This window comes from Plecotus auritus (assembly GCF_963455305.1).
Source record: "Plecotus auritus genome assembly, chromosome: 2".
NCBI lineage: Eukaryota > Metazoa > Chordata > Mammalia > Chiroptera > Vespertilionidae > Plecotus > Plecotus auritus.
This window is the reverse complement of record NC_137771.1, coordinates 225,986,773-226,010,372: the sequence shown is the minus strand read 5'-3', so window position 1 is coordinate 226,010,372 and position 23,600 is coordinate 225,986,773. Positions and strand designations below refer to the sequence as shown.

The following is a 23,600-nucleotide window of genomic DNA, read 5'->3' as shown; positions in this document are numbered from 1 at the left end:
ACTTGGAGTCTCGGACGGGCTGATCCGAAGGGACTGGAAAGGGAGGCGAGCCGGGGCTTCCGAGGAGCACGGAGAGCCGAGCGTTTGCGCCCAGAGGGAGCGTGGCTTTCTCCGCCAAACGGGCGAGAATCCATAAATCAGAGGAAGCAAGAGACAGCGCCATGGACGGTGATGGCGACCGTGCTACGACTCCGACCTTACCCGCGCCAGGAAACCGCGAGGGGACGGTGCACAGAGCCAGGCCGCGGTGGGTGCGGACAGCAAATGGGCTTCTGTTTGCAACTGCTCGGGGACAAAGGTCTTCAAACAGAAGATAAAGGCGAAAGGGGGCGTTTCCCTGCACTGGGAGGAGTGTGATGGACATCGCCGGGGACGCTGGCTCCACGCTGGCCTCGGGCCTCACGATTGGAAATGGAGGGCGCAGCTTAATTCACCGGAGAGCTCCCCGATGCCCCCTCCGAGCAGAGTTCACTGAAGAGCTCCCCGATGCCCCCTCCGAGCAGAGTTCACCGGAGAGCTCCCCGATGCCCCCTCCGAGCAGAGTTCACCGGAGAGCTCCCCGATGCCCCCTCCGAGCAGAGTTCACCAAAAAGCTCCCCGATGCCCCCTCCGAGCAGAGTCGGGAGGTGGCAGCTGCTCCCCTTGGGGATGCAGGTGTGGGGAACCCGCACAGTCGGGGGAGGGGCTGAGAGCAGGAGGCGGGAAGTAACTTCAAAAGCCGTCCCCTGCCCCCCGCCCCCCTTCACCGGAAGCAGGTTTGGACATTTATCATCACAGGCGGACCCCTCTGCTCGGTGCCAGAGGGCACGCGATGGGCCGGTCCAGCCCATCGTCCAGGATCGGGAGCTTCGCAGCGGCCCCGGGTGTGGCCTGTGGAAGTGCCGCCCCAAGAGCTTCTCTTCCCAGGACTTTCCATGTCTTATCAACCAGCAGGCAGGGCGGGGGCGTGTGGGGGCCACGCAGCATCCAGCAGGCAGGGCGGGGGCGTGTGGGGGCCACGCAGCACCCAGCACAAGGCTGGTCTCCGGCCTCCTGAGGGCTCACTCTCTGAGACCCCCTCCCCTCCACCCCAGCACAGAGGCAGGAGCCGGGAGAGGGCAGGCAGGGAGCCGCTCGCCGATGTTCCCGCGGCAGGAGCTTGACGGTCCCGGGCTCTGTCACTGAGCACCGCACACCGTGGGGCTGGAACAACAGAAATCGGGCCCCCAGCCTGGAGGCCGGAAGCCTGAGATCGAGGTGTTGGCGGCTGTGCTCCCTCTGGGGGCTTCAGGGGTGAAACTTCAGCGTCTCCTCCACCTGCCGTGGCGGCCGGCACTCCTTGGCTTGTGGCCACGCACTCCCACCTCCGCGTGTCTCCCTCTGCGTGTCGGCGTCTCCTCCTCCGTCGCTTACAGGGACGCTGGTTGGATTTGGGGCTCCCCCTGATCCAGGAGGATCTCAATGTGAGAGCCCTAATCACACCTGCAAAGACCCTCTTCCCAGATACGGTCACTCACCGCTTCTGGGGTTAGGATGTAGCTGATCTATCTTGGGGGGACACTAGTCTACCCATGGCAGGCATTTTTGGGGTCCTGCTCAGCTCCTAAAGTTCAAGACAGATGTAGAAATTATGCTTCAGGCCACATTCTCTCCTCCCAGGGGCTGGCTCCCAGTCTGGCCCCACCTCCAGGAAGGATTCTGGGGGAACCAGGAAGGCCCCCTATTTTGGGGGAAGCACATTTATGGAACTAGCGTTTCCATCCCAAAGTCGCCTCCGAAAAGCACGGCCGCTGGCTGTCCTCTGGGCGTGGGCCCCGCTTTCAGAGCCGTCTCGGCCTGCGATGTCGGGGAGACAGCTCCAAGGCGCACAGTCAGGAGCGTACGGTGTGGGGGCGACCCCCCCGTCCGTCCGTCCGTCCATCACGACCACAGCAGGGCCTTATTCTAGATCATTCCAGCCCGGGATCCTTTCCGGCAGCTCTCAGGCCGCAGGGGCGGCGAGAGCGGACTGAGGAGTGTCGTGACTAAACGTCGGGGATTCCCCGTGGGTTGCTGTGGCCCCGTCGCCCTGGGTCAGAGAAAAGCGGAGGAAACATGTCCATGTCCGTGTTTGGCCTCCTCGGAGCGGAGCCAGGGAGGCGGAGAGGAAGCTGGGCAGGGTCCACCCTGTGGGTCCTGACCTAAAGGACTCGGAATAACCCGGCCTCGGGGCGCCCGGCTTCAGGCTGGCCACGGACGGTCTGAAGAGCGTTGCCTGAGACACCGGGAAGAACAGAGTCCGGTCACACTCCTGGGGCCTGGGGCCGGGCCCACGCTGCCGGGAGTGCGTTTCCGAGCGGAGGGAGCGGCGCGTTGCTCTGGGAGAAGGCAGGGCCTCGGGGAACCCGGCGGAGGGGCCTCCGTTTGATCATGTCGCTTCCTTTTGGGGCCAGAAGCAAATGGTTAAGTAAGTCTCCCCTGATGGGCCCACCCCAGCCCCTGTGTAGCTACACAGAACCTTCTGGAAGCTGCTGGCCCCTCCTCCACGAGGCACTCAGAGAAACAGCAGTCGCCCGCCTGGCCCAGGTGACAGTCAGGCGGGGCATGTGGCACACTGCCCTCCGCAGCACAGGACTCAGCTCGGTGCGGCTCCGCCCCTGCCTTTCCTTCAGGCCCCTTCCGACACCTTCCCCGTGACGTCCGCCTTCCCCGTGACGTCCACGTCCCCGTGATGTCCGCCTTCCCCGTGACGTCCACGTCCCCGTGACGTCCGCCTTCCCCGTGACGTCCGCCTTCCCCGTGACGTCCGCCTTCCCCGTGACAGCCACCTTCCCCGTGACGTCCACCTTCCCCGTGACAGCCACCTTCCCCGTGACAGCCACCTTCCCCGTGACAGCCACCTTCCCCGTGACGTCCACCTTCCCCGTGACAGCCACCTTCCCCGTGACGTCCACCTTCCCCGTGACAGCCACCTTCCCCGTGACAGCCACCTTCCCCGTGACAGCCGCCTTCCCCGTGACAGCCGCCTTCCCGTTACGTCCGCCTTCCCTGTGACGTCCACGTTCCTGTGACGTCCGCCTTCCCGTGACGACCACGTTCCAGCAGCTCGTGGCTGCGAGCACTCGTCCTGGCTTTGCCCCCTTCCCGCCGTGGCCCTGAATGACAAGCAGGGACTCATTGGGGTCCAGTCCTTGTACACGACTCACAATTCCCGTGGGATCGGTGTCCAGAGGTGAAGTTGGGCATCCGTTTCCTGGAAGCACCTGCTTTCCAGAAGGCCGACGCCAGTTCCCGCTTCCATCAGCACGTGGCGGTGCCTCTCCCCGGATCAGCCGGCGTCGCCTGTCAATTCCAGGACCTGGCTCCTCCCACCCCCGCGCCCCCCAGCCCGGCCACTGCTCACCGGCCTTCCGCCCCATGGCTGTCCCTGCTCTGGACCTTTCCACCACTGGGATCATGCAATGTCGGTTCTCCGTTGCATGTCTGTTGGCCTGATGGATGGCACCCAGCCACACATGGAACCAACCAGTGAGATGTGGCTGCCGTTTGCGTGTGGCCTTTGGCGGGCTGTGCCGTGAGGGCCTCAGGGTGCGATCCCTCTGGTCGAACTCTCTCCACATTAAGGCTAATCACGCCTCCACTGTCACATTGGAAGCAGGTTTCCTTCTGCACCAGAACGTCGCGCTGCAGGTGTGAGAATGGCCATCGCGTCCCCCGGCGCTGAGAGGAGTCACAGAATGCCGGGAGCCCAGGGGGCGGCGGGGAGGAGAGGGCGGGGCTCTGCCTAGTGTATCCACGGGGATCAATTTCTGTGTCTGTGAATCTGGGGGCGGGGGAGGGTGTCCTCCAGCACCAGCTCCTGCGGTCAGAGACTTGGCCACCTCCCACCCCCTCGCCCCGGTGTCCGCTGGTGACAGCCGGGCCAGCCGCCGAGGGGCAGGAATGCCTGCGGCCACAAGGGACGGGCGCGCTGGCCTCCCCGTCCATCCCTGGGGAAGATAAGTCAGCCTTTCTCTTTCCACCGCCCACCCGGAGTCTCCTCTCCTCCCCCTCCCGCACCGGCCCGCTGCAGGCCGGGAGGAGGCCGCGGTGTGTGCGTGCCCAGGCTCCGGAAGCCAGGGCTCAGCAGCCTGGCGCTGGCTCTGTGCATGGAGGCGGCCACACGCCCAGCGTTCAGGAGCTGCTACAGGAGCAACACGGGAAACGAACCACCCGGGACACCGGGCTGATGGGAAGAAAACATATAAACCGGGCTGACGGGAAGAAAACATGGACGGCGGCCGAGTAGCAGTGTCACTGAGTACACGGGCTCTGGGCGCAGCAATGGACAGCAGGCGGACACTTAGTTGAGTCACGAAACTTACTGTTTTGTTTAAATAACTACGTGGCTCCCCCCGCCTCCCCATCCCCACCTATTATGGGCCTGGGGTTATAACACGAGTAATGGTGGCGTTTTGGAAACGTGGAGAGCAGGTCCGTGCTGTCCCTCTGCCGAATGCAAATGCTGATGGGGCTCATTGTGTTCCCAGTGGAAGCAGCGGCTTTAAACTCAAGTTGTTAACGAGGGAGAGTGTGCCTCCCAGCCCTGGGAGTCGTGGGCAGAAATCGTGTGTGTGTGTGTGTGTGTGTGTGTGTGTGTGTGTGTGTGTGTGAGAGAGAGAGAGAGAGAGAGAGAGAGAGAGAGAGAGAGAGAGAGGGCGGGGTGTGCACAGGCGTGCCCCCTCCAGCAGGGAAAGCCTGCCCTCTTTGCCAGGTTCCCGGAAGGTCCTTGACCCCACGCAGGTTCAGAACCAGGGCTGTAGGTCACCCGGGGTCAGCGTCCCCACAGGCAGGGCCTGCTAATGGTCCCTCGGGATCCTGTCGCCTTTGCTTGCAGTGCTGGTGAAGGGCCAGGTCACCACCAAGTACTACCGGCTGCTGTCCAAGCTGGGCGGCTGGGTGTGGGTGCAGAGCTACGCCACCGTCGTGCACAACAGCCGCTCGTCCCGGCCCCACTGCATCGTGAGTGTCAATTATGTCCTCACGTAAGTCAGACGTATTTGTTTCTCTCCTTGCTCTCTCTCCTCCCGCCCCTCATCGCTCGCTCCAGTCAGCACCATCCCTCTCTCTCTTTCTGGAACTGTTCATTTGTCTCCTGTTCTGTTTGCGTTTGAACACGCTGGTGGATTGGGAAGGTCCAGACCATCGCAGTACTCGGCACTGAGGGCCAGGTGCCTGGGAAAGGGGGCCAGCTCCGGGCCTGGAGGGGGAGGGTCCGTGCCCGGGTGAGAGCAGGGTGGGCAGAGGGAGGGCAGGGATGCTCCCCATCCTGAACAGGATGGAAAGGGGGTGCAGGTCCCGGACCCGACATACACCTGACACTCCCCGTGCCCACACGATGGGTCCCGGGCACGCGCCTGCTCCTGCCATTGGGACGGGGATAGCCCATTTCCCCCGTCTTCCTATACAGCCTCTTATAAACGACGGTAAAGATTTGGTCCCTTTAAACCCCAGAAGGTCCACTTCAGTGGCAAATACTTTTAAGACCATTAGGAGGAACAGGACCTAAGTCTACCTGGGACCGTAGACACGGAGTGGCCAGATGATGATGATCTCTGAATGCATAATAACGCATAATAATTTATAAAATATTTTCATTGATTTCAGTGTATATCCTATATAATAAAAGGCTAATAATATGCAAATTGTCCCCTCGACCAGGAGTTCGACCAGCAGGCAGGCAGGCAACCGCCCATGTCCCCTCTCCCTGGCCAGGCTGGCCGGACCCCACCCATGCACGAATTCATGCACCGGCCTCAAATACACACACACACACATACACACACATACATACACACACACACACACACACGAGTGGCCAGATCACTATGTGTTCAGAGGTCATCGTCATCTGGCCACTCTGTGCAGTCACACACACACACACACACATATACACATACACACACACACTGAGTGGCCAGATTACTATGCGTTCAGAGGTCATCGTCATCTGGCCACTCGGTGCAGTCACACACACACACACACACACACACACACACACACTGAGTGGCCAGATTACTATGCGTTCAGAGGTCATCGTCATCTGGCCACTCAGTGCAGTCCCCCCCCACACACACATACATACACACATACATACATACACACACACATACATACACACACACACACACACACATTGAGTGGCCAGATTACTATGCGTTCAGAGGTCATCGTCATCTGGCCACTCAGTGCAGTCCCCCCCACACACACACACATACACACATACATACACACATACATACATATACACACATACATACACACACACACACACACACACACACACTCTGAGTGGCCAGATTACTATGCGTTCAGAGGTCATCGTCGTCTGGCCACTCTGTGCAGTCACACACACTCACACACACACACACACACACTGAGTGGCCAGATTACTATGGGTTCAGAGATCATCGTCATCTGGCCACTCAGTACAGTCTCACACACACACACATACACACACATACATACATACACACATACATACACACACACACACACACACACACACTGAGTGGCCAGATCACTATGCGTTCAGAGGTCATCGTCATCTGGCCACTCGGTGCAGTCACACACACACACACACACACACACACACACACACTGAGTGGCCAGATTACTATGCGTTCAGAGGTCATGGTTGTCTGGCCACTCGGTGCAGTCACACACACACACACACACACACACACACACACACACTCTCTGAGTGGCCAGATTACTATGCGTTCAGAGGTCATGGTCGTCTGGCCACTCGGTGCAGCCCTCTGCGCCCACCGTGCCGTGGTACGTTACCACCCGGCACCTGGCTCTCACCCAGGACGTGCTAGCCGTGTGCCCCAGCCGCGCTGGGCAGGGCCCTGGAGCTCTGAGGCCGTGAGCATTCAGGCGCCACGCTCTCTCGCAGGACGATAGGGCGCTGGGGTTGTTCCTGTTTTTGTATTGGAAGCAGAGAGGTTTTAGCAAAACTGCAGGGACGAGAGCATTTTAGCCCCTCAACACTTTGTGAGCAAACAGATGTGACAGGGCCAGCACTTGGGGCGGCCTCCCCTCCCAGGGGCATGAGAGCTCTGAGTGGCTCTTTAGGGCAAAAATGGGCCCCTGGACCCTCAAGGTTCCCACCCAGGCCTTCCTGGGGGCTCACGAGCCGGCGGGGCCACCGATGCTTGGAGACAGAGCCCACAGTCTCCAGGCAGTGTGTTTGGGGTCCCGTGGGATTGAAGAGAGCTGCACCCGGCCCCCCATTTCTGCCCAGTACCACTGTCCCCATTCAGCATTTCTGGGGGCGCTGCACCGGGCTGCAGGGTGGCTTATAACGAGCGACCTGCCCTTTTCTCCAATCCGGCCCGCACCGGCCTCGCTGAAATGGCCCCCGGAGCCTGGAGGGCGATGTCGCTGGGGCGGCGCCGGGAGCCCGCAGCCCGCCGCCGGCTGGACACGCCTGCCCCTCTTGCCTCTCAGGGACATTGAGTACAAGGAGCTGCAGCTGTCCCTGGACCAGGTGTCCACGGCCAAGTCCCAGGACTCCTGGAGGACCGCCCTGTCTACCTCACAAGAAACTAGGAAGTTAGCTAAACCCAAAAGCACGAAGATGAAGACAAAGCTGAGAACAAACCCTTACCCCCCACAGGTAACACATGGGGGGGCATTTTAGGGACTGGCCCTCGCTCATGGCCTAGCAGGGTCTCCCTGCCCGGAAGCGTCCCGCTCGGTAGGGACACAGCCCGAGGTGCACAGGCCTGGCCTCGTGGCCTGGTCAGGTCCCACCGGGCAGGCGCAGAGTCCATGGAAATGTGGGTCCCAGCCCCGGTGCATCGTCTGTTTCCACGGGATTTAAGAAAAACACATTTTTTCTTTTTAAAATGTATTTTTGTTGATTTCAGAGAGGAAGGGAGAGGGAGAGATAGAAACATCAATGATGAGAGAGAATCATTGATCGGCTGCCTCCTGCATGCCCCACGCTGGGGATCAAGCCCACAAATTGGGCGTGTGCCCTGACCGGGAATCGAACCGTGACCTCCTGGGTCATAGGTCGACGCTCAACCACTGAGCCACCCGATCGGGGCTCTTTCTTTTTTTCCGTAGTTTGCGAGCTCTTAGAATAGTAGATGCCCTTGTGTGCGGTGTTGCCAGCTTGGGGAGAGGAGATGTTTGTACCTGGGGAGGGTCACTGGGGTCCCCAGGGGGACCTCGCAGTGGTGGCTGGAGGGGTCCAGCCCTGGGAGGGGTCGGGCACCGGGTCTCAGGCCTCGGGAGCCCCCCTTCACCGCGTCCTGTGCCACGCAGCAGTTCAGCCCGTTCCCGATGGAGAGACTGGAATGCGGCCAGCTGGCAAACTGGAGGGCCAGCCCCCCCACGGACGCCGCAGCCCCCCCGGATCAGCAGCTGCACCCCGAAGGCGGCGACCTCCTGTACACCCCGCCCTACAGCCTGCCCTTCTCCTACCGCTACGGACACTGCCCTCTGGACCCCCACGTCTTCAGCAGCAAAAAGCCCGTGCTGCCGGCCAAATTCGGGCCCCAAGGGTCCCCGTGCGAGGTGGCGCGCTTTTTCCTGAGCGCACTGCCGGCCGGCGGCGAGTGCCAGTGGCACTATGCCAACCCCCTGGTGCCCGGCAGCCCGTCTCCAGCTAAAAGCCTCTCTGAGCCTCCGGTGAACACTGCCCGGCACAGCCTGGTGCCAAACTACGAAGGTGGGTCCCGTGGGCACGGGCGGGGCGGGGCTGCGGACAGCGGGGGTGGCGGTGGGTGGCGGGTGGAGCGGGACCCTCACAGTTCAGGCACACCTCCCCTTTTCCCGCTTCTAAGTAGGGATCGCTGTGCTTTCCTGCTCCCAATGCGAGCCCCTCGTGTGAGAGGCTGAAGCCGGGTGACTGGTCCGTGTGCTCAGAGGCACCCGTGACGGAATAAAGGGCGCAGGAACGGGGCTCAGCTGCCCCCATAACATCCTGGCCTCTGCTCCCTCAGAGGGAGACGAAGGGATTTTCAAAGGCAGCTTCCATGTCCTGAGAAGGGCTCAGCTGCACGCATACTGCTTTTAAAAATATGTATTTTTATTGATGTCAGAGGGGAAGGCAGAGGGGGAGAGAGAATCATTGATGGGCTGCCTCCTGCACGCCCCACCCTGGAGATTGAGCCCACAACCTGGGCATGTGCCCTGACCGGGAATCGAACCGTGATCTCCTGGTTCATAGGTTGACGCTCAACCACTGAGCCATGCCAGCCAGGCTGCACGTATTTTGTAAGTTCACTAGAGGCCCGATGCACGAAATTCGTGCAAGAGTAGGCCTTCCTTCCCCTGGCTGCTGGCACCCGCTTCCCTCTGGCACCCGGGACCCGGGCTGGCTTCCCTGCCCCGGCTTCGTCCGGAAGGACATCCGGTCTAATTAGCATATTACCCTTTCATTATTATAGATGCTCTGCTCCAGCCAAAAACGAATATGGGAGACTTGGTTTTCTTCCCGTGCCAATTTTCAAAGTGTGGCAAGCAGCAGTGGAAATTCAGGGCTCAGGGACGGAAATGTCACCCACCAAACCCTCCCCCACCAGGTCTCAGTCTCTGCATCTGTAACTGGGATCCTAAGCCATGGGACATGATTACCCTGGGGCTCGACACAGTAGGTGCCTGTCCTGCACACATTAGCTCCACAACAGAGAGATAGGAATGGCCCCTCAGCCAGCTCCTCCTGGTGGCTGCCAAGCAGACACAGGTCCTCCGTGGAGGTGCCACCAGCTGCCCTGGGCCCAGCAGAGCCCTGCTTGCTCACTGGGCCAACCCCAGACGGAAGGTCGGAGATGGGGTTGAGACTGGCTGCAGGAGGTGTATTTCCTTTGCACCCTCAAAATGCAGACCAAGGCCGTGCAAACGTCCTGCGGGGGCCACTGGACGCAGAAAACCCTGTGCTCAGAGAGGACGGCCCCTGGGGGTCCCTCCCCCACCATCCTCTCTATATTTTTTAAAATGTTTTTCATTGATTTTTAGAGAGGAAGGGAGAGAGAGAGAGAAACATCAATGATGAGAGAGAACCATTGACTGGCTGCCTCCTACACGCCCTACACTGGGGATCGAGCCCACAACCTGGGCATGTGCCCTGACTGGGCATCGAACTGTGACCTCCTGGTTCATAGGTCCACGCTCAACCACTGAGCCACGCCGGCCGGGCCCCACCGTCCCCTCTGGAGGCAGGTGGGGCTCGGTCCCCCTCCCGCTGCTCGGGAAGCTCTCACTCTGTGCCCTGACCATCGTTCCAGGCTGCGAAGGGCCTGGGAGAACTCGAACCTCGGAGATGACCAGGACGTGTGCTTCAGAAGGAACCAATTTAAGGAAAAACTCCCGGCCACGGGGCCAGTACAGCCCTGCCTGTGGCCTGGGCCTGTCCCAGGCTTCTGGGATGTGGGTCCCCAGTACCCAGCTGGGTCCCTCAGATAACCCCAAGGCTCTGGGACCCCTGAGGAACGAAAGACAGCCACGGGCTTGGGCAGCAGCTGGACCCCTGTCCGCCTGAGTGACGGAAAGAATTGTTTCTCCATGGGCGTCGCCAGTGAGACGCACGGGCTTGCTTTTTTAAATGGCTATTTTGAAAGTGAGAGGTCAATAAGCACCTCATTTATCACACACTTGGTGTAGCATATGGCCCCGAGGTGCTAATTTGGGGCAATTTGTGATCCACTTCCTGGAGTTTTCACATTAAAGAGAGACAAAGGGGGCCTTGAGGTGAAGGCATGAGGAGCCCATTGGTGGCAAGCATCTGCTTAGGGAAGCGGTGATCATTTTAATCATGACAACCCTGGAGGGAGCGGAGTGCCCGCTCCTGTGCCCACGGAGGGGTCAGCCAGAAAGATGGGGCGACTGGGCCCCTCCCCCAGGGCCGACCTCCAGACCAGCGCTGTCCAGTCTGGTAGCCAGCCATCGGCCACCCTGAGGTGGGCTGTCTGCGCTCAAACACAGAAACAAAAAATACTTTTATTTTTCTAATCCTCACCCGGGGGTAATTTTCCCCTTGATTTTCAGAGCGAGTGGAAGAGAGAGGGAGAGACAGAAACATCGTCACATCGGTTGGTTGCCCTCCTGCACGTGCCCTGACCAGGGCCGGCGGTGACCGAGGGACATGCCCTTGACCGGAATCAAACCCAGGACCCTTTGGTCCGCAGACCGAGGCTCTATCCACTGAGCCAAACCGGCCAGGGCACAAAGCATACTTTTAAAATCTGATCGCACCTTGAAATATTTTGGATATGTTGTACTAAATTAAGTATTAGTAATTTCACCTGCTTCTCTCCACGCCTTAATGCGGCCACTAGAACGTCTCCAATCGCATCTTACGATTGGATGACGCGGCCCCGGAGGCACGAGGGGCAGGGACGGCGGCAGCTCCGTGGGTTGAGCGCGGGTGGCGAGGGGTGGAGGCGGCGCCCGGGTCCCCTAGGCCTTAGGCATTTGCCTGCTTTCCCCTCCGGGATGTCTAACCTTGTCGCCTGTCCCCGCAGCGCCCGCCCCCGCGCGCAGGTTCAGCGAAGACACCGCGCCGCCGCCGCCAAGCTTCCCGAGCTGCGGCCACTACCGCGAGGAGCCCCCGCCGGGCCCGGCCAAGGCTGCCCGCCAGGTCCCGCGGGAAGGGGCGCGCCTGGCGCTGGCCCGCGCGGCCCCCGAGCCCCCCGCGCCCGCGCAGCTGCCCTTCGTGCTGCTCAACTACCACCGCGTGCTGGCCCGGCGCGGGCCGCTGGGGGGCGCTGCGCCCGCCCCATCCGCCCTCGCCTGCGGCCCCCACGCCCCGGAGGCGGCGGCCTCTGCGCACCGGCCCCTGCCCCCCGGCCCCGCCGCCGCCGCGCCGCCCGCCGCGCCCCTGCCGCACTACCTGGGCGCCTCGGTCATCATCACCCACAGCAGGTGACCCAGCGGCTCCTGGGGCCTCCGCAGGGAGAAGCCATAGGCCAGGCCTCTTTGGCTCCGGTTTCCTAGCGTCCAGCTGAGTTCAGAGGGCCGAGCTGTATATGCACGATTTAAATTAATTTATACAGAGAACTATTTTAATAGCACTCCGCAGCCCACTTTTAGATTTTTACCGTAGATGCCATGAAGGCCGGTGTCGAGAGAGGACTGACACACGTTCTTCAAGAGCCGCGTTTTCCTGAAGGGCCGAGTCCCACGAGTGACCTCAAACTTCCCCTTGTTTGGGGGCACTCCGTGCCCTTCCTTTGAAATCAGGCTCGCGCGCCCCGCCTGCCCGGGATGCTCACCGTCCCACCATGGGATTGAAGGAGTTTTGGCTCCGCCAGTGCCCTCCACCTTAGGGAGGAGCGCACCCTGACTTGGTCAGATACGCAGGGTGGCGGCTCGAGGCAGACTTCCTGCGTTCAGAGCCCTTTCAGATTCTAAGTCCAGGCAGAAGGTGATTATCCCAAGTCCCATGAATAGACAATCCTGCTCGTTGAGTCATGCATGAGTTTCATGAAAAGTTGTTTTTAACTCTTTAATACAAAAAGCCTACAAGCTGAGACCAAGGTGGCGAGCGAGCGTGCTTCTCAAGTACATCCACCAGCTCTTCCTTCCTCTGAGCTCTGGATAACACCAAGGGCAGCACTTCAGAATGTTAAGCATTGAATGCAAACAGGATATACACAGCCAGAGTTTAGGAGATGGACCCGCGGGTGACAGGCAGCCCATGCGGTTGGCTGCCCTTGTCAGGTCTGAGTACAAGGCAGAATCCCTCTGGCCCTGCAATCCCGAGGCTGCTGCTTGCTGCCAGGCTGGTGAGTTAAACTGCACGTGCAACATGGGGAATGGTCAGTGGACTGCGCCTCGCGGAGAAAACGCGCTCCGGGGATGTCATGAAAATGACGTGGGCATTGTCTGCATTTTCTATGTAGCAAAACTCCATGCGAACAAGTCATGTCTGACACAGGGAAACAGAAATCTCATAAGGCACCAGCAGTGTTTTATACTTTTATTTTTATAGTTTCGCTTCAAGGTTTCACCATTTAAAAGTTGTGTCATACATAGCTCAATGCCTTGATCCACCATCTGTCAATTTGCTCCACGCCATGAACACTCCGTGTTGATTTTTCAAAAATGATTTACTTTCGGGAAAACCCACCTGAGGGAAAGGGCTTTCCACAAATGTCGTTAACTCATCCTTCTAGAACCAAAGTGCACCTTCGACTGTCTGAGAAAATGTGAAACCTGTTGCTAAGCAAGTGTCACTGTGCGGACCTGCCTCCTTCCCAGGCAGTGTGTGGTCTGAGATGAAATTTGCAAATTGAGGAGCACCTGTTGTTCAGCCAGGGGGCTGGACGGTACACCCCTGCCTGCACTTAGCTGTACCTCATTAGCAAGCAGCCCTTTGTGAGAGCTGCACATAAATAGGCCCAAGGGATTCCTATTATGCTCAAAAGACTCATAATGAAACCCTGATTCCCGGAAGGTGTAGGTGTGATGAGCAGAAGGTGTATCACCTGACGCTTTTCAATAAAGCGCAGCAAAATGCTTTCGCATCTACTTTGTTATTAGCCATTGGGGGCCGTGTTTAATAAACCAACCACAAAGGCTTTCGGGGCAGTTTAAGATCAAAGGTTACTGTGAGGAAGGAAGACTGTTAAACAATTGATAACACAAACGGGCTTAACAAAGAGTGTGTATGTACTTGAGAAGACGTCCTTGTCTGAACATCTTACGTGAAGTAAGATTCCTAGGCAAGTTGGCAGGAGGCAGTCAGCAGCTCAGTGCAATCTTAACAGAAGCAGTTACTATGGCAACCTAATAGCGTTACCTCCATCTTTAAGAGGCTGCACATTTAAGCTGGGGATATCACTTCTTGATTTCTGTGAGGGCCTGGCAGAGGAAGAGGAAGCATTTTAATAAATAACCCCCCACCCCCCCACAAATTGTAGTGGGTCCTAACATGTTAATAGAAATGCCAGATCGAATGGATTTGAGAAATAAGCCCAGCTCAAGACTGACGGGGCCTCCACAGGGCCTCCCAGGGAAAAGAATTCCTTTATGTTCACGGAAGCCCTTGCTAGAAAAGCCATTCCATTCATACTTTTGCAGAGAAGTGAACAGGGTGGGAAGCAGGGCCGCTCAGAGATCTGCAGGAGCCTGTATTTTCTGCCCCCACATGTCCCCCTCACCCCGTCCTTTTAAGTTCTACAGCCATGTCTTCCTCCCTTGGAGCCTCTGGGTGGGAGGGTTTATACGGTCAATGACTCCTGTATAAAGTCTATCCGAAGTTGTAATTTATTATAACTGTAAGACAGTTAAGGTAGACTGCCACAGGTAAGATGGAATAAAAACATTTTCAAATAAATGCTGGAAAATTGCAGTAGCTTAAAATGGTTAGTGAATCATAGCCCTGATCTAAAATGCATTATTCAAGCTGATCCTAAACTTAAGTATGATCTATAAGGTTAAATCTTAAAACTGGCAAGACAGCAATCAAGCAGTAAGAAAAAATACAAGAGTAAGAAAAAATTCTACAAGAACAAAATATGTTCTTTAATTTGTTGTTACATTCAATTTATTTTAAATTTAAAAACTTACATTAAGTTGTTTTATTAAATTTATTTTTCATCTCAAACATTTATTTTTTTGTTGTTTTATTTTTGGGTTTTGCTAACTTTCTTTCTTTGGAATAAGAATTCTCTTTTGTATGACACAATACATTTGTCAAAAATACATTTAAAAAAAGCACCAGCTTCTTAATACTTAGAAATACATACATATTCCTTACCTTGTAAAACTATTTATTTTGTAAAAATGTTTAAATATGAATAAAAATACTGTAACCAAAAATAGTTGTCTATTTTTAAAAATGAAACGTGGTAAAAATAACAAGGAGCTCAAACTGTATAGAAAGTCTTAAAGTTTATTTTGGTAGACTTGTGTTTTATAGGCATCGGCTTAAAGTAATTACTTTTCAGACACGATTCTTTGAAAAGCTAAAAATGCAAAGGTTGCCACTTCCTTTTATTTCAAATATGCATAGCAATTACCCAGGAATAAAGATTCTCCGTTGTCTGCCTGTTAGCAGCAAACAGATCTACAGAATGTCAGCCTGAAAGGTCTCTCATTGCATTCTCAGTCTGCTGGGTGAGGCTGGCTTCTCTCTGGTTTTCAGACTCGGGGGGGTATGTGGGAGCGGGGTGTGCTACCTAACCTGGGCTTGTGCGTCTACCTCTCTGGTCACAAGTGAGGGTACCACAGCCATGAACCCCACGGACTGTTTCACGCCAGACACAAACCCTTCCCACTTAGCCCACGCCCTGTGCATGCAGCCCGGCCCTGCCCAGGCCGGCTCCTGAAATCCTCCAGAGTGGGGTTTTCCTCACCCCCTGCTCCACCGGCCACAGGAAGCCCGGCTCTGGCATATCCTGTGTCAGCAGGCACTTCTGGAAGTGTCCCCCAAATCGGCTTTAAGCTCAGAGAGAAGTCCTTCCTGCCTTGCCCATAACCTGCCAGATGCTCAAGCGCAGCCTCCAAACTGGGGGACCACTCCCTGTCCTACACACACACCAATCCTGAGCTCAGTGTCCTGTTTCAGGACTACCAGGACCACAGAGGTTCTGTTAAGACGTTAAAAGCTCCTCGGGATCAGACTGCCGGGTGCATGGACACCCCACATGGATGAGTGGGTGGGTTTCTCTGGTGCTGACAGCTCTAAGGAAAATGCCTGTATGCCGTGCTCTATACGGAGCACAATTTCAAAAGTCTTTGGTTCATCTGAGGCAGATCGGCTTCAGGAAAAGCTCAGCATCTGCTTCAAGTCCATTTTGTCTCCCTGAAGACCCGGGACGTGGCACAAGCAAGCGCAGTCTCGCGCACACAGGCAGCGCCGCCCGCAGCTCTCTCTGCGCTGACGTGGCCACACTTCATTAGTTTTAATTTACAGAAAGGAAATTAAATGATAACATTTTTTTCCCCAAAGCAGAACTGTCCAGAGTCGGACTTCGGCTTAAAACAAAACATAGCATGTTTTTCATTAAATAACCCCCCAAAGAAACGGGAAAGTAATGACGGCGGCCCTCAGAGATGACTGGCCTCCCGTTACCAAGTCTGCATGAATGCGCCCGAGATCGCTCTTCTCGATGATGCTTTGCAGAGTCCTCTCAAGGGTGAGTCTGTCCGTAGTGGTTGGGGGGGGGGGGGTGAACTTCTATTTAAACTTGGGACTAACTCCAAAGGAAGACTTGGGCATTTAGAAGAAAGTGACCTTTGGGGGTGGGGGGTGGGGGAAGGGGGATAATTCTAATTGAAGTCTTAGTTGCAAAAATTACTTTGGAAGTTCTTTTTAAAAAGTTACATTTCCAAAAAACACGTATCGGGCTGGGGCTGGCGTACTGAACGTTCTTTTGCTCCCTTCCTGTGGGGCTGCCCGTGCCTGGCTGAGGGCGCACCATCTTCTCCTCCAAACCGCACGTCTCGGGAATCAGCCTGACGGCCGAGGTGGGGAAAGATGGCTCTGGCTGCACAATCAGGCCGTTTCGTTCAAAGCTGAGAGCGCCACCAGTTTTCTTTCCGCTAATTTCACTTGGGACTGGCAGGAAGAGAGAAAAGTGGGCAAAAACCGGCCTCGTAAGGCTGGAAAGTAATGTGCATGGTTCACACGTTCAGCAGAGATAGGAGTTACATGGAAAAAGCATGGAGTACATCTGGAAACAGCAAATGTATATCAAAAGGCTTCCTTCCTTTTGTTCTTCGGTGGAGACTTAGTATATCAGATTTTGAAGATAGTTTAAAGAGCGCTCTCTCCCTCTCTCTCTCCTCTCTCTCTCTCTCTCTCACACACACACACACACAAACACACACACTTCTTAAATGATGGCATTCCTTATCAATAACATTTTCTTTTCTTTCTTGTTGGTATCAGAAGGGGGCACAAAAAAATGATTTACAAATACCAGGTCACGTACTTCCGTGTGCTGTGAGCAGTCTCACAGGAACATTTCAAAGCCGCCTCAGCGGGCTCAAAAGCTCCCAGTCCTCCCTGCGTGCGTCAGCGCGAGCCTCCATCTCCAGCTGTCAAGAGCCAGGGCGCACCCACATCTGGGCAATGCCTCAGCAGCCCTGAAGGGCCCTGACCCTGATCCCGTCACTCCAGAATACGCAGTAAATTCAAGCTATGAAAGGAGAGCTGAGAAACTAGTCAAAGTAATTAACCGGTTTCCTCTGCGCGATCATCGCAGCCAGCCCAGCTGACACACCTCTGCGGCCACGGCCATTGGACCGCAAACCGCCAGGCCGAGAGGAGCTCTCCGAAGCTGACCTTCTCTTCTCTTCGTTAACACAAAAGTAACGACGCCGGAGTGCCAGTCTGCCCGCAGGAAACCGCCCTGGGGGCCATAAACAGCTGCTGCACCTCGGCCTCGCCAACGCGCAGCCCAGAGCTGTCTCTGATTTGCTTTTTAATGGTCTAGGGGTAAAGGTCTCCACTGCTGGGAAATGTCTGAATTATTCCACTGTGGTTTCCAGGTAAAAATATTTGGGGTGGGGGGTTGCAATAAACACACATCCAGGCCCAAGAGGGGGGAACAATGTCACACCTTCGGTAGGGCTTTACCTGAACTAAACCTTTTCCTCACGGAACCCTCCCCCAGAGCTTCCATCACCCGAGGAAATAACTGACAGAACAAAATTCAAGGACGAACAGGCTAACTGGAGGGAGCAGACGTTCGCCCACACCTCTAAGCTGGCTTTCTAGGTCTGTGGGCAAGGAGAGAGCAGGCCCGAACTGGAATGCTTGCTGCAGTGGCCATGCCCGGGGCCAGTCCTGATGGTCCCAGCGCCAGGCCCGCTCTGCGCGCCCCCGGCCGCCTTCCCACGGGACTACTGCTGCTTGGGGACGATGAGGTTTCTGAGCATGTCGAAGGAGTTGCCATCCGGATGCACAGTCACCACCTGGCCACCCTCCTGGTGAACCTGGAGGAACCCGGAGTCATCCAGGCCGACGATCCACACCTCTGGCCCCTCAGCGCTCCCCAGGCGGACTCGCTGGGCACTGGGAACAAAGCACAGAGAGAGGTCACTGGAATGGGATGTGGCTGACTGTCCTTACCCCTGACAGGAAGGGGCGGGGGGGCGGGGCTGGGCCAGGCGAGGTTAGATGCATTGTCTGCGCTCCAACGCACAGTCCGCGTGAGCTGTTTCAATGACCGGGGTGTGTGCAAGTCCAACAGGGAGTTAGGAACTGCTTCCCTCTTTATTTTTTAAAATTTTATTTATTGAATTTAGAGAGAGAGGTTTGTTGTTCCACCTATTTATGCATTCACTGGTCGAGTCTTGTATGGCCCTGACCTGAGATTGAACCCACAACCTTGCCGTATCGGGATGACGCCCTAACCAACCGAGCAGCCGGGGCAGGAGCTGCTGCTCTCACCAGTGGCTGCTCATCGTCCACCTCCGCCCCGTCGAGCACTTTAAGAACACAGGGCAAACTCTGGGTGTTTGGGCTGAGATTACAGGAAAAGAAGCAGAGTTGAAAAGTTCTCCGTCTTTTAAATATTTTCCAAATGTATAGAATTTTAAGTTTCAAAAGTACACAATTCCCCTCCCCCAACGTTTTTCTTTTGAAGAATTTCAAACTTATAGAAAAGTTGGAGCCGGAACCGGTTTGGCTCAGTGGATAGAGCGTCGGCCTGCGGACTGAAGGGTCCCGGGTTCGATTCCGGTCAAGGGCACGTGACTTGGTTGCGGGCACATCCCCAGTAGGAGGTGTGCAGGAGGCAGCTGATCGATGTTTCTCTCTCATCGATGTTTCTAACTCTCTATCCCTGTCCTTTCCTCTCTGTAAAAAATCAATAAAATATATTAAAAAAAATAAAAAATAAAAAAAATAACTCTTTAAAAAAAAAAAAAAAAAGAAAAGTTGGAAAAATAATACAACGAATCTCATACGCTCCCTTTACTTAAATTCACATCAACTGATCACACACACACACACTTTTTGGGGGCTGACAGTTAAAATAAGCTGCAGTATCATGACACTTAGATACTCCATCGTGTGTCTCCTACGAATGAGAATGCGCCCCTGCAAAACCCTAACAGCGCTCTCTCCCTTGGGAAACTACCCGCGCTGCACTAACCAGACCTAGCACCCTGCAAGCTCGCATCCCTGTCTCCTTAACGCCCCCCGTGGCTCTTTCCTCCCAGCCAGAAGCTAGCTAGGAAGCACACGTTGCACTTAACTGCCGTGCGTCTTTGCTCTCGGAAAGCGCCCACCTGCCTGTCTAAGGCACTGGCGTGCGGAAGGCAGAGGCCTGTGGGCACACATCAGGCTTCTCAAACTCCAGGGGCCTGAGAATCTCCTGGAGCCTTTGTCGGAGCACAAAGCTGGGCCCAGCCTTGGGGTTTCTGATGTAGGAGGTTGTCAGGGAGACTCAGGAATCGGCATTCCTCCCAAGTCCCCACAGCCCGGGGAAGCTCACTTTGAAAACCATTGTTGGCTAGAATGTTCCACAATTTACAATTGTCTATTTCCTCACAATGAGATTCTGCTTAAACATGCCGGAGGAAACCTCTCAGTGAGGTGGTCCCTCCCAGCGCACCCCCGCGGGAGGCCCGCGGCCTGGGACTGGCGGCCTGTCCAGGAGGCAGTGTCCACCAGGTTTCTCCATCAGAAGCTAGACCGACGGGTGCTTGGGTTCTCGGCTGAAGGGACTGAACTACTGGCTTCATAAGGAATGAAGAGGCGCCAGCACTGACCTGTGTGCCCAGTACTTGTAATAAAGGGGGAGAACCCCGCTGGGCCCTGCGTCCTGAAACGTGTCCATCAGGCCCTCCAGCACCGTCACAGTTCTGGCGATGAGATGATCAGCTCTTAAGGGCGCCAGGTCCGCCCCGTGCTTCTTATTGTATTCTGCGATGAGGTCGTTGATGCATATGGTGGGGTTACTGTTAGTCACGTTAAATCCACAGCCTGGTCAGAAACAAACAAAGAACTGAGAAACATGCACAGCTCAACCTGCTGATGGCGTCGCCTGTTCCTTTCAACGCCTGGAAGGAGGCACAGCGTTTACTGCCAGCTTCCTGCCTCCCTGTCCTCATCCGTGTGGACTTCGCTGCCCACTCACGGAGGGACATATATATTTGAGCCCATCTTTCTTTCCATTCTTCCTTCATTATCCTCATCAAGCCAGGACCGTCCCCACCTTCCTGGCAATAAGACGGAAAGGAGCAAGCCGCTTCTGATTCAGTTCAACAGACGCCAAGGGGAGGGGGGGACAAAACTGCTCAGAGTTGCTTCTGAAACGGTACCTCATGTGGTCCAGCCTAGACCTGCGGCTCAGCACCGACAAGCTCTTGTTTCTTTTCCTGCTTGAGTAACAGAACACATGCTTGAAAAGAAAGAGTTTTATTCAGGTCTCAGGGAGTAAACTGTGGATTCAGAGATTTCAAAGCCTGGTGACGGAATAACCCTAGAACACATCTTTTAATGCTTTATCCCTGGACGTCTTTAGTGCTGGGCTTAGCTGTTGGCGAGGGGCCAACCCATTTTCAGGGCTGTTTGCCGGCCGCCTAGCCCAGGCTTCAGGAAGCTGAGTTACCAGCAGCGGGGCCTCAACAGGCTTATCTCTGCCGTTACTTAACACCGCCATCTCTGCGGGAGCCACTGGTCTTCCGAGAAGCTGAACCCACGTTTTCAGCAGGGCCCGGAATCAACCTCACAGGGGCCCTCAATCAGCAACGAAACACTGCAAGACTAGCAGCAAGACAACCGTGTTCTCGGGGCCTCTGAGCACACGTCCCACACGCTCCTCACACAGAGCGATGACATCTACACTAGCGCTGTCCTTCAGTCAATGTTCTGATCCATCCTCAGCGCAGTGAAGGCTTGATGGGCCTCAGCATGTTTTTTAAAAATATGTGCCTATTGAAAACAAAGCAATATCATCTACATCTGGAAAACAAAAGTTACTCCAACAACAGAGCAGATTCTGCAGGGGTCCGCCGGCTCCTCGTGTCGCTCTGCACACGATCCTTGAGGCAGCCATGGAGTGTAGGCATGGAATTCAGTGCACACGATGCCAAAAATTCTGGGTCATATGCTAAATCTATTTTTACTTTTTTGAGGAACCTCAGCTCCATAGTGGCTTCATCAATTTGCATTCCCACCAACAGGGCACAAGTATTCCTTTTTCTCCACGTCCTCGCCAACACTTGTCATTTCTTGTCTTTTGGATACAAGCCGTGCTAACAGGTGTGAGGTGTATCTCACCGTGGCTTACCTTCACCATTTCTAATTCGACAAGAAGCAGGCGTGTGGGAAGGTGTAAGAAAATGCGTTTGACATGATACCAATTTGGTTTCCATGGCCACGGACAGGAAGGCTAATAAACCCCTCGAAGCACTTTCAACTAATCTGCCTGTTGTGCACCCGTATTACATTCTATACTACAAGACTCAAAGAAAAAGTGATTCGTATGATAATTCACTCCCCCAACACAGCCAAGTGCTGGGGGAAAGGCTTTAAACACTTACCAATAAGAATATGAAATGTTTCTCCCACAAGCGTCGAGTTAACCAGAACTCCGCCGAGCTTCATGAGGTCGCTGTAATAAATGTCGTTGGGCCACTTCACCCGCAGGTTGATGTCCTACAGGGAAGCCGGCGTGTTAATGAGGCCGTCGGACACCAGGGCCAGCTGCGGCCTCCAGCTAACAGGGAGAGGAACAGAACGCCTGGAAGCAGGGCCAGGGGCTCATCCCCTCTTCTTTTCAGAATGACAACCACTCCTTTGGGGCAAGCAGTGTTCAAGCACCTCTCGGAGCTAAGGAGAGAGGCCTAAGGACACGTTTGGCATTAACTCCATCATTCTTCCCACCCCCATCACTGTTTATCATCATAAACAACCCTTTCTGAAGCTGCCTGTCTGGTGAATGCAGTTCTTTATCTCAGCATCAACCACCACGGAGCAGCTGCCACGTGCTAGATGCAGGCGGGTGTGGGTGTGGGGGGATCTAAGGCTCTCGGGGGTCAAGGAGCCTATGTGAGAAAGATGGCCCTGGGCTAACCCATACTGTGGTGGCCTGACGTGTACCCAGGTCCTGCACACGGTGACTGAGGGCGTGCCTGCAGCTCGGGAGGGCGGGCCGCTCTGTGTAAACGCGGGACCAGCCTCCTCCGAGAGCCATGCGCGCAGCACCTCGCCTCAGGACTTACCCCCATGAATGTGTCTGCCAGGGGTCCTCAAACTACGGCCCGCGGGCCACATGCGGCCCGCCGAGGACATTTATCCGGCCCGCCGGGTGCCGCTGCCTGTCCTGCTTAGCAGCCAACGCGTCCCGGGCCCGCAGTGCGCATAGGAATTTGTCCATAGTTTCTTTTTAAAACTATAGTCCGGCCCTCCAACGGTCTGAGGGACAGTGAACTGGCCCCCTGTTTAAAAAGTCTGAGGACCCCTGGTCTAGCCTGACATAAGTAAGAGCTGCAGGTGGGGAGAAGGCAGGGGACACCCCTTCTTTATGGCCACATGGAATTCTCCCTGGAAAACAGACAAGGCGTCCAATAGGTGGGGCAGGGAGCGGAGAGACGGCTTGTAGTCACTGGGGTACTCGCCCCCTTTTCCTTGTCTTCTTAGTCACTGACACCAAAGCACCAACAGGAAGGATGGAGCGGCACATCTGTCCCCACGGCTGGAGCAGCGTCCCACACAAACCACACGCTGAACCTGCGCAAATGCAGCCCTAGGCCGCCCTGCTGAGCACAGGCTGGGTAACGAGGTAGGAAATGAGGGGGATTTTCTGCCCTATAAAATAAGCCTTTCACCAGGAAATACAAACAGCCCCATCCAGTCCAACGTGCTTCAATAAAAAACAAGTCTCGTCCTTCCTAGGCTGTGGCTATTGGACAACAGCACACAAGGAACCCCGGGGAGCAGCCATCCTGGTGCCTAAAGCAGCTACCAATTCCACGGACGCTGCTGCCAACGTGGCAAAGAGCAGGCCGAGGTTCTGCATGCAGCCATCACGCAAGCACATGCTGCCCACACCTCGTGCCGGCACCTGCACACAGGGTGGGGACGCCCGGGTGAGGCAGCCGCACGTACCTGGTACCCAGGGATGGACCGGACCGCCTCCACCACAGCCAGGGACATCAGGTGCTGGACGAACGGGATCCTCTGTCCCAGCGGGGACCTCAGTGGGACGGAGACCAGCAGCGTGGAAAGAGCGCATCCCACGGGGCTCAGCCACGCGTTCCCTCCTCGCCCTGGAAGACAGGCCCCACCGGGAAACTGGCCACTTCACCACGTGAACAGACTCCGAGCCTCACGGGAAGGCCGTCCCACTTGAACACACCTGGGCTGGGGGAAGGCGCTGGGTGCTCTGGGGTTAACTCAACCAGCTTCCCCAGATCTGAAGCTCTGCTGCTGAGCAAGTTCCAGTAATTAGCAGACTGGTCTGCCTCTGTGAGCACATCATCTGCTTTGATGATTCAAAGTCTTCCCGTGTCAGAACATCACTCACAGTCTAACTCTCACCATACGGCGATGCCGGCGAGAGACAGGACGGACGGCATCTATATCACCCAGGGGAGGCCCTGGGTCTATGCTGGGCAGGGGGGTCTATGCTGGGGCAGGGGAGGCCCTGGGTCTATGCTGGGGCAGGGGGGTCTATGCTGGG

The 23,600-nt window shown here is 56.0% G+C and overlaps 2 protein-coding genes across 3 annotated transcripts in view; one reads left to right on the top strand and one right to left on the bottom strand.

Moving 5' to 3' along the window:
- Positions 1-11,881, top strand: part of SIM2 (SIM bHLH transcription factor 2) — a gene marked incomplete at both ends in the record, with an annotated part of 44,287 nt that extends 32,406 nt beyond the window's left edge. Inside the window, 4 exons of the mRNA XM_080655969.1 lie at positions 4,835-4,982; positions 7,453-7,621; positions 8,278-8,683; positions 11,478-11,881. Coding sequence (XP_080512095.1) covers positions 4,835-4,982; positions 7,453-7,621; positions 8,278-8,683; positions 11,478-11,881 — 1,127 coding nt within the window. The remainder of the gene's footprint in view (positions 1-4,834; positions 4,983-7,452; positions 7,622-8,277; positions 8,684-11,477) is intronic.
- A 4,963-nt stretch (positions 11,882-16,844) lies between these two features.
- HLCS (holocarboxylase synthetase) overlaps positions 16,845-23,600 on the bottom strand; it is a gene marked incomplete at its 5' end in the record, with an annotated part of 172,011 nt that continues 165,255 nt past the window's right edge. For both annotated transcript variants that reach the window (XM_080658290.1, XM_080658289.1), the window contains 4 exons: positions 16,845-17,980; positions 19,684-19,897; positions 21,460-21,574; positions 23,027-23,187. In XM_080658290.1, coding sequence (XP_080514416.1) covers positions 17,809-17,980; positions 19,684-19,897; positions 21,460-21,574; positions 23,027-23,187 — 662 coding nt within the window. In that variant the 3' untranslated portion in view covers positions 16,845-17,808. The remainder of the gene's footprint in view (positions 17,981-19,683; positions 19,898-21,459; positions 21,575-23,026; positions 23,188-23,600) is intronic.